Below are 11,170 nucleotides of genomic sequence, written 5' to 3' on the forward strand. Positions count from 1 at the left end.
CGTACAATTCCAAAACCAAAGACGATATTCCAAAACGGTTTCCTGCTCTGGAATACTTGTGCCATACCCTTTTTAACGACACCAAGCTTTTTCTTTCCAGGACCAGCCTTTACCCTAACCCTAACCCAAACCATAATCATTACATGATCATTAACTTTTTACCATAGCTGAAAAGTTCAATCACGTACAATTCCAAAACCAAAGACGATATTCCGAAACGGTTTGCTGTTCTGGAATACTTGTGTCATACCCTTTTTAACGATATCAACCTTTTTCTTCCCAGGACCTTCCTTTATCCTAGCCCTAACCCAAACCCTAACTATTACATGATCATTAATTATCTTTTTACTGTAGGCTTTTCTATACATACATATCTATACAATACACATATCTCTATCTCTATCTATCTATCTATCTATCTATCTATCTATCTATCTATCTATCTATCTATCTATCTATCTATCTACACGCTCCCCCATAACGTAACCTCCTTAGCTAAGGTACTAAGCTTCATAGACAGCTAATTTTGTAAGTAGAGCTCACAGAGCTATATATGGTAGCATGACGTCTGTCTACATGAGAACACGCCTGATTCCTTTCACCTTCATTGTTACTAGGCAGATTTATTTTGCTTTCATTATCACATTGATTTGTTTACTGATCGTTCAAAAACATAAGTACAAAGCAGCACCAAGGCGCTGGATTTGTATTAAAAAAACTACACGTAAAAAATACAAAAACCACAAAGTTATAACATTAGAGATGACTTTTACTTCCAAGTTAAGTTGGCACAAAGTGTTAGACAGAAACATGGTAGAACCCGAGACCCCGGGCGAGATAAAAGGACACATAATCTGGGGATCGAGGTTTATTGTATGTAAGCAGGGGAAGAAAAGACCCACCTCACTATTCTACAAACACTGGATAGATTCAGGTATAGTACATATAGATGACTTGCTAGACGATAATCAATGCATAAATGAAACATTTATTTTCGAGAAACTTAATGATAAGAGAAAATGGCTACAAGAATTATATATATAAAAAAGAGCGATCCTCAAGAAGTGGTTAACGTTGTTATATATGTATGACCCAGAATTAGTAGTACAAACTTGGTAGCAATCACTAATTTTTCTCCATACACCTGTAAATATTTATGTATAGACAAGATAGAACATCCACAACTCTTGGTTTAACCACAGAAAGAAAAGTTTCTGAATAGAATCCTTCCTAATAATCAAAATATCTTTAAATGGAAATTAATAAGGTCACCACTATGTAAAATCTGTTCAGAAACAGAGGATGAAAAACATATGCAAAAGACTTAACAATTTTTGGAAAAAAATGGAGAAATTACTGAACATTATAACTACTATTAAGAATATCAATGCTGAAACACTGTTATCTGGATGTCCACAGAACCAACAAAAATCAAGTGCAACTAATCATACAATAGCTATAGCAATGTACGCTATAGTTAGAAGCTGGTGCACTTATAAGAACAAAGATTGTTATAATGAAATAGATCCATTCTCTGTTTTTCTAACTGACCTTGCTTCCATCTTAAAAAAAGAACAATATATATCATACATAAACGCAAAAAGAAAATGGGGAGATCTTCTGTGTCTTATAGATTGTGATTAATATACTGTATATTCTGTAAGTCTTGGTACATTATTGTGATTTTGAAATAAGGACCACGACACTTGGGATCGTGGAAAGGAAAAAAAAAACAGGACAAAACCATCATGTCCTTGAACGACCCTTAAATGACGTGTAATGAGCTATGAACACTGTGGCGTGTTTGGTTTATGTATGTGTTAGATCATCTGTATGATTTCATGGCGGCTCTGGTATGTTTTTAGCCGGCCCTTGTCATCTGAATGGCGCCCTCATTTTTTCTCCTTTAATGACAAAGTGACGCACACAACGTAGCGTGATTGGAGACCCTTCCGAAACGCCTGACACATCTCCTCTACGTCTTCCTCTGACGTGCGGTCTTGGTCAACAAACTTGCCGGTGAAGTGCATCTGTCCGCCGAGGATGAAGTACGCCTTGCGGTCGAAGACGGCGACCTGGGAGGCGAACTTGTGAACGCACGCGGGCTGATGGATCACCGACCACGCTGAAACAGCCACGCCATCCTTGACGAAGACCTTACACATCTCGACAGTCGTGTTGTCAACTTTCTTACCGTTGACGACCGTTACACCGCCCCCTATGTAGACAGTGTCACCTTGCACCATCGCAGTTGCATCCGCATGGGGTTGGTTCGTGGACGACACCGTCTCCCACGAACTCCTCGCCGGGAAGAAGGTTTGGACTGTTGAAGCTGGCGTATCCGTATAATTGCCGTCTTGCCCCGTGGTTCGTTGATTACCACCGACGGCAAGCACAACTCCCTGACAGCTTGCCAGGGCCACCCCATCCTCGATCACGGTTACAGGCGGGATTTTTGTCCACCGACCCACTGTAATGTCGAAACACCAGGCTTTCTTTTCACCACAACATACAAGGAACAATCTCGCTCCGACAACAACCATCTGTCCTTTGTTTGTGCCATACGACGATATTCCATCAGGTGACGATAGCGTGTTAACGGTGCTGGTTGCTGGGTCAAAGGACTTGAAATGTGGAGATGATGAAAACAGCACATACAGCACGTTCCCAACAACAGCTGCTGCGATGACAGTTGACCCACTGTCTCCTAGCGAAACATCGCTGCTCTGCTTCCATCCTTCCGCTGTGAAGATCTGAGCTGTCGAACCCAAAGCTAGCGACGTCTGTTGAAGTCAAAGTACAAAGCAAATCAAAACTAGTTTTTCTGTCAATACAGAGAATTCAATACATGACACATATAGCATACACATGATGTCAGTTTCAAAACTACTGTCCATGTCCCATGCGACAGCTTGTCCCAGTTTTCCGTTTCTGCAATCCCATGAGAGCTAAATAATTGTCAAGATATGTAAGCAAATATTTAAAATTAATTAGATACCTTAATGTTATTTTGTGTCCTCGGCTTCGACCGTGGCCAGTTTAAACCTCGCCTGGTCTCGGGAGAGAGGCCGTGATAGCCCATCGCTTCCAGGATGAGGTTCCTCCCCTCTGGTGTTGCTCCAAAGTCGGTCTCCAACTGTCCATACAGGACGTCCACATCGAGTAGGGCGAGCTGCACATGGCTGAGCACCGCCGCTGCATGCTCCATCCGGCCGGCGTCGTGTGTCAGCCATCGCATGGCCGCCTCATACACCTGGTGAAAAGGAGACTAAAGACTGTAAGTGGAGAAATATACTGAAGATGGCAGAGTACACAGCACACATGCTGCGCCATTACTCAGTTATCTACTGAAATGTTCGTGGCGTATAGATTACAAGTTGCAGTGAGTGACTTAACCTGCTGTTCGGATGGCACCACAAGATTCTCAAACAGTAAGAGCTTGATCAACTCGTCCTTGGTAGCAGACTTCATGAAGCCCTCGGAGCTGGTCAATTCCATGAATTCTTCTGCAGCTACGGCATCTAGCGACTCCTGTAGGTTCTTCATGTTGTACAGGTCTGCAACCTTTTTTTTTTTTTTTTTTTTCATAACTACCATGGTCCCAAGCCATGGACTTTATTCAGATTCACATATGGTGTACATGTGGTGTCGTCAGACAGAAAATCATTTTAGATACAAGCATTTTAAATAAAGACGGGTAGATATACTTATGCAGCAGAAGTTATAACGCTGTTATCGCATAATGTCGTAAACAGTTGGAGTACATTATGGTTTTCTAATAATCTCGGCTTATCTTTATATCTGGTCCATGACAGAAATATTGCGTACTTTGCTAAGGTAAGATGACTGTTGGAAGAATCGCTAAGTAACACTGATTCTAATTCTACATTCATGTGTCTATCAAATATTCGCTTAAAGATTTCTTCCCAATACCCTGTTAAGCGTTTACAGTGGATGAACATATGCATATAATTTTCAACAGTATTACATAGCTCACATTCGGGACTGTAGATGCTCCCGTTAGTGTTAACAATTCTCCATTTATTAAGCAACAGTTTACAAGGGAGTATTTTATGAAGGATTTTGAAATTAAACTCTCTGAACTTATTGTCTTTGATGTTCAATGTTTGTGCCATCCATATTTTTCTCCAGTTCAAACTGGGAGACAAAGTGTCCCAGTAAATTTGAGCAGCAGGTATTGTAACATTCTTACAAACACTAACATGGTACAAGTATCTACTGGTAAGTTTTTCAATTGGGACTAAACAGGAATTAAACCATATCGTATGGTCATGCATAGTATTTATCATGTCCGTTGCTGTATAATTCTCTTCAGAGATCCAGTTCAATCCTATTGCCCTTTTAACTTTCATAAATTCACAAATCCAGTTCTTTCTATCTATAAGGTCACTTAACAGCTTTTCCGATGTTATAAACTCCAAGTTTTCACATATATCATTAACATATATAAATCCACTTTTGATCCAGTGTTCAAAATACAATGTATTATTGCCAACTTTGTAGTTTTCGTTACACCATATAATTTCCTGTCTCTGTTTCACAAGGTCTGTTCTACCTCCTCCCAATTCATGCCATGTCAACACTATCTGTCTGTAGAATGGTGGGAGGGCTCTTAATACTGGAGCATCTCTACTTTTACAGAAATTGAATCGGAAGAGAAGGAAATCTTTCCCAAAATGTTGAATAAAATGTAGGGCAATTAGGTGCCAATGACTAACTGTAGCAACATTGTGTGTCGTCTGTATTAGCCGTTTAACCCATGAAGCCTGTAGGCTTCTGCATTTTAATTTTATGTCCAACATTTTGATCCCTCCATCTAAATAATTTGAGTACAGCACCTTTCTCTTTACTTTGTCAGGCTTATGATTCCATAGAAAAGAGAAGCATGCCTTTTCAATTCTTTTCAAAGCCCACTCCGGTGTTGGGATCATAGTCATGGTATAAATAATTTGGGATATTGCTAGTGTTTTAATAACTAATACTTTGCCGTAAAGAGTTAATTTTCGTCTAAGCCATCTTTGTAGTAGATTTTCCATGCTCTCTATTCTCTTTACCCAGTTCAAAGTCTCGCATTCTTCTTCTGACAGGCTAAAATAGATCCCTAAAGATTTGATAGGTCTATTGGGCCATGCAATTCCGAAGGGGGTATCACTCCGTCCCCGATTGGCCCCAACCCATAATGCCTCGCACTTCTTACGGTTTAGAGTGGGTCCGGCTACATAACTGAAATCATCAACAATCTGTAATGCACCTCTTATGGATTCATCTTCCAAGAGCATAAGAGTAGTGTCATCTGCCACCTGGCTTATCTTTATTTCAGATATGTTATCAGTAGTTTCAACTTTAATACCTTTAACAGCGTCTGTTTGTCTGATTTTGGTTGCAAGGACTTCAACCACAAGGTTAAATAATAGGGCGGATAGAGGACACCCCTGTCTGATGCCTCTTTGCAACTTGAAGTAAGCAGATTTCCATCCTGCATTCATGATGCAGCTTTCTATGTCAGTATACATGGTTTTAACTAATGAGGTAAATGTGGGTCCAAAACCAAACTTATCCAGAGTTTTAAGCATGAAATTCCAGTGAACCGAGTCAAATGCTTTTTCGAAGTCTAGCCAGACGACTGCAGCAGGTAAGTTATAGTAGTTAGAAAAATAAATAACATCCTGAATGAGTCTGACATTTTGTCCAATAAACCTGGACTTAACATATGCAGTTTGATCATTAGAGATCAGTTTAGGAAGAAAACTCTGCAGTCGTTTCGCTAAGACCACTGCTAGTAACTTATAATCAGTGTTTAGCAAGCTTATTGGTCTCCAATTTGCTAAGTCCGTCTTATCGCCCTTCTTATAAATAAGTTTTAACAAGGCTCTCTTTTGTGTCACAGAAAGGCATCTGCTATCAATCCCTTCTTTCAAGGCATCACAAACTAGATCTCCAATTTCATTCCAGAACTTCAGGTAAAATTCAGCTGGTAAGCCATCGCTTCCAGGTGATTTATTATGGTTCATAGATTTCAGTGCTAAGAGGAATTCATTTTTTGTTATGGGTTCATCTAGCAGAATCCCTTCCTCTTCAGAGAGAGTGGGCACTTCAACTGATTCAAGAAAAGTGTTAATCTGTTCATCAGAAGCAGAATTATCACTGCAGTACAGCTCCTTGTAAAAGTTTACTTCTACATCTAATATTTTAAATGGGTTTGTCTCCTCTCTGTTGCCATTCTTTGCATCCTTTAATTTGGAAATGGTGTTTTGTTTAGAGCGGGAGTTCTCAAGATTGAGAAAATACTTGTTGGATTTTTCACCTTTTTCCGCCCATTGCACCCTTGCTCTAACTTGAGCGCCTTTTGCTCTGTATTCATATATTTGTTCTAATTTTAATTTAACTTGCGTATATTCATTTAAGATCTCGTCATTCAAGGTTTCGTCTAGTTGACTTTCCAGTTCTTGCAGTCTCTTTTCTAGTTCTTGGTGTCCTATATTAATTCTACTGGCTTTAATCTTGGCATATTTATCCGAGAACTCCTTGATCTTAACTTTACATATTTCCCAAGCTAATTGTTTTGATTCACTGTAATTTTCAAACTCCTTGACTACAGAGAGTACAGTAGATCTCACACCCATAACATAGTTCTCATCCAACAGGTGGGAGGTATTCAGGCGCCAAGACCCTGGCCCTCTGGCAAAATTTTCGAGTTGCAATTTCAAATAAATGGCTAAGTGGTCTGTTTTTATAGATGTACGTATGTCACATCTTATTACATTAGAAACTAAAGATCTGTTAACAAGCCAGAAGTCAAGTCTGCTTGATACAGGCTCAGGGTTTTTACGCCTCCATGTATACTGCCGTACATGCGGATGGTGTTTCCGCCATATATCAACCAACTCAAGAGTTCTTTTGAAAGTAGTTAACTCTTTTTCAGATGTGGTTGGCTGAGTTTGGTGCCTACTTGTTCTGTCTAAATTGGGGTCATTAACCATGTTAAAATCCCCTCCTATGATCAGGTTATCCACATCATTATCTATAATCCAGTCCTTTAACACAGTAAGGAATGGATGTTGTTCTGCTCTCTCAGTAGGAGCATAAATATTTACGAGTGAAAAGTCTTTACATTTCAGCATTAAACGTCTTCCATCCATTCCTTTCACTATGTCAAGAACATTTATATCTATGTTTTTCTTACAAAGAATGGATACACCTTTGCTATGAGTACCACCGAAATCATGATACTGCGGTCCATTCCAATCAAGTTCAAGGACCTTGATCATGTCTTTGGTGAAATAAGTTTCCTGCAACAGAAAAACATTGGCTTTCTGGCATGTCAGCCAGTGGTATAAGCTTAATCTCTTTTGCTTGTTCCTAAGCCCTCTGACATTGAGGGACATAAAGGATACCGTAGCTGCCATGAAGAAGAGTCACTTACACAAAAGTCAATGTTCCTTTAGTCATCTTCATCACTACTTGTACTTAAGCTTGTTGTGTCCGTTCCTGGCGGGCTGCTCCATGTGTTACGTCCCGCTTGGATCAGTTCATCAATCCGGGGGTCAGGTGCGTGGACTTGACTGCTGGGCGGTACTGCTCCATCCGTCCCTGCAATGCCTCTGCCACTGCTCCTTACTACACTCCTAGTCACCATGGCAACCTTCCGGCTCTCAGTTGTAGTCTTAGCTTCTTTCTTTTTCTTGTTTTTGCCGGTCTTCTTAGTAAAGTCCGTTATCTGCCTCTGTTTGCTAGCATGGGCAGTATTGTCTCTTTCAGGTTCATCGCCACCCTTATTACTGACCTCAGCCTCAGACAGGGGGGCAACGGTATCATCATGTTCTCCCTCAGTATCCTTGTCTGCAACCTTGACCAAATGCGAGTGAATGAATATAATTAGTTTGGTACAGAAAGAAGAAAGAAAGACAGAAACACATTTCCGGGACTCCCATTGATAAATACAAGACCTTACAAAACAAAAATGGAATTTAACCTCTATCTCAAACACCAGTAACTGATTATCATTATTGTATTTTATGATTTTTGAGTTTCTTTGTTGTCTAATTGATTTACTCGTGTTCTTAATAATTATTTTATGTTATACATGTACTAGTATTACTTTCTTGTACCTTGTTTCGGTTGACTCCCTTCAAAATCAGCCTCCTTCAACGGCTGAAGGGACTACCAATATGTTTCAAAATAGATAAAAAGATAACGGGGAAGTTTACCTGGATTCCTCTGGTGTATTTTGCCATATCAAAATGAGGATCACAAAGATTTTGAATGATGAAATCACTGCAAAGCTGAAGAGCCGATTGAACCTGCAGTTCATTGACAAAAAGCAAGGTGGCGCAAAACTTTATTACTAGTACGTACAATATTTGGTCCTATTTGGCGTAAATGAAGTCCTAATTCGTAGGGGAACATATCTAACACAGCCGAAAAAATGCAAATGCAAGATGCTGGTAGGACATACATACACAAAGAAGGTATACAAAATTTTCGATTTATTCGTTGCAGTCTAATCATGCCTAATCACAGACTCAGAAGTATTCTGACTACCTGCAGATGGTTGGCGACTGCTAGAACTTCGTACACGCTCATCGAGGACACCACAAGCTGCCCGGTGTACAGGAACTCCAATAGGAGACCAAACGCCTCAGCTGACACGCTGGGGTCTTTCAGATCCACACGTTTCTCATGACTCTCCTTCATACCTACAGGCACACGATAGAAGGCAGACAAGCGTATGACAAAGTGTACTTTTAAGTTTGCCCCTCTGGCTGAACCTCCAGGAAGCAAACTTTCTTTGGGAGCATGGCTCATGCAAGCCCTGGCAATTTTTGCTTACATTTGGCTAGCACGCTAGGAAATGCACTCAAAGTCCTATTTGTGACGACAAACTGGGCGTAGCAAAGAAACTAGTCGGTCCGTATTGGTCTGACATAGTTTTCACTTACCAGATGCGAACAAACCCCGAAAGTAGTCGCTGCCGTAGGCCAGGACTGTAGAGTGCGCCCTGAACTCTTCCTCCCCTGCAACAACCGTCACGTCCAGCAGGACTTTCTCGGCTCTCAGGTCGTTCAGTACCGACAACATGTCGCCGCCGAACGCTGGGTCACTCAGGGTACATTTTACCTCTTTGTCAGCTTTAGCGCTGCTGTCCGCCATTTTGTTGACGTGTCAGGCGAGTAACTTGACTTACAGGTTGAGAGATGGGCGTGTCTGATAATAAGCAGTGGTGCGTACGCTGACGTCACAGCGCTTTTTGAAATTAATTAATACTTAGGTGTGATTCAGGTGCCGGTGTGTGACGAGGAAAATGGACAGTACTGGCAACAGCTTAGAGACTATCGAAACCGGGCCAACAAAACTGCTGGCAAAAAAAAATAACACCGAAGTTGTCCCGACGTTTCACCCAAATCCACGCAGCGTGCTGATAATTCTGCAGCATCTGTCATCTTTGTAACTGTTGATCTCCTCTGCTTGTCCATTATTTCCAGAGCCCCAGGTGGACTGCTTTGGAATCCCCTGATACAGCAATGTCGGCCTCTTGCAACTTGTCATTGACACAAAACATGCATATTTAGTTATAGTTGAATGACTCTACTATCATACATGTACAAACAACCAGCAAGGCGGATGTGACGTCACGAGAAGACCACCTGGGCGTTTGAAACAAGAAAAACCACTACGTCATGGCAAATGTCGACAGGGCGGCGACGTTCAACAGATTACAAACTGCTGCTCTTCCAGTCGCCATATTTACAGTGTTACCTTCATTAGTCAGATCATCTACAGCTTTAAGAAGTCTTTTGTGGATCAGCAAGGTGATTGTTGCTTGATTCAGCTTAACTTTTCGTCACTGTCTCCAAATAGCTTGAAGCAGGTAAGCTCTTAAATGGCCTTCAGTACCTCTACAGGTCTTCACTTGTACAGCCACTGAAGGTGAGGTATTTTGTGAACGTGGTACCACAATAAGGCCGCCATTTTAGGTCAACAATGTCAAACTACAAAATGTAGTTTTTGAACGCCCATTCTACTCCCAGGGCCATAAAGCGAAGAACACTTCGTATTAACCCTACCTAGACCGGGGGGGGGGGGGCTAAAAGTGCCCGCGGCAACTTTGATGTCACCTAGCGACTGAACGACTAGCCGTAGAACGGCCAAACTTGGTGACTTTTCCTAGAATATTGTTGGCAACAATTCTCTATCATTGGAATAAGATAATAATTTTTTGTGTTGCCATGGCAACGGGTTTCTGACAGCCATTTTTTGCTAAATTTAGTACTTTTTGTTTCAACAATAGAATTTTATGGGTTTTATGTCAAGTTACTCATGGTTTCTAATATTGATAACATCCCATAAAATTTTATGTAAATTTTATCATTAAATATGCATAATTTATGCTAATTTGATGACGTCATTGGCCAAAATCCAAGATGGCTGACCATATCATTAGAACAGGTATATACAGGTTATTTTCATTAAAATTTCATCAATACTTCCATTTCTTTTTCCAAAAAAGATTCAAATGAAGGTCTTTAGTATGTTTACAATGTATTTTAGGCTTTATCATGAAAAAAAACTATTTTTGAAAATTCAAGATTGATGATCCAAGATGGCGGATATCTTAAATATGCATGACGTCATTTTATGACGTCAACGGTGTTGCTATGGGCAACATAAGACTTAGTACACCATAATATTATGGCATAAACACTTTTGGTACAGTTATGTTGAATACCATTTAGTTTTCAGGGAAAAACCTATTTAGACGGTTTTGGCCAATAAAATCACATTAATGACGTCATAATGACGTCATATTACGTCATAACGACATAAAAATTGTAGATATGATAAAGTTTTACTAGTACACCATTCTCTAAAAATTTAGTGGTCATACGACATACCGTTCGCGAGTTCTTAGGGGGGGGTCAAAGAGCCCCCCCCGTCCCCCACTGTCAAAAAAGACCCGGTCTAGGTAGGGTTAACTTGTTATATTTCAGTCCATACCATGGATGAAATATATTGTGTTCCCTCATGTTTCTTCTTCTCCTTCTCCTTCTCCTCCTCCTCCTGCCACACAGTCAAAGGGATTCAACTCTGTCATTTTTTAGTCAAATGACCTGAAATTTGGCAAGGAGGTAGAGTGGGCCAATACCCCTAG

General features: G+C 40.5%; 1 protein-coding gene across 1 annotated transcript; it reads right to left on the reverse strand.

Annotated features, from left to right (window-relative positions):
• Nucleotides 1–1,892: 1,892 nt before the first annotated feature.
• LOC109464981 (kelch-like protein 3) lies at nt 1,893–9,171 on the reverse strand. Its single transcript, XM_019762100.1, has 5 exons — nt 8,961–9,171; nt 8,563–8,717; nt 3,397–3,564; nt 2,999–3,253; nt 1,893–2,783 (listed from the first exon to the last, which is right to left on the reverse strand). The coding sequence occupies exons 1-5, from the start codon at nt 9,169–9,171 to the stop codon at nt 1,893–1,895; spliced, it is 1,680 nt and encodes a 559-aa protein (XP_019617659.1).
• Nucleotides 9,172–11,170: the final 1,999 nt, after the last annotated feature.

This window comes from Branchiostoma belcheri, unplaced genomic scaffold (assembly GCF_001625305.1).
Source record: "Branchiostoma belcheri isolate BF01 breed outbred unplaced genomic scaffold, Haploidv18h27 scaffold145, whole genome shotgun sequence".
In the NCBI taxonomy this organism is placed as follows: domain Eukaryota; kingdom Metazoa; phylum Chordata; class Leptocardii; order Amphioxiformes; family Branchiostomatidae; genus Branchiostoma; species Branchiostoma belcheri.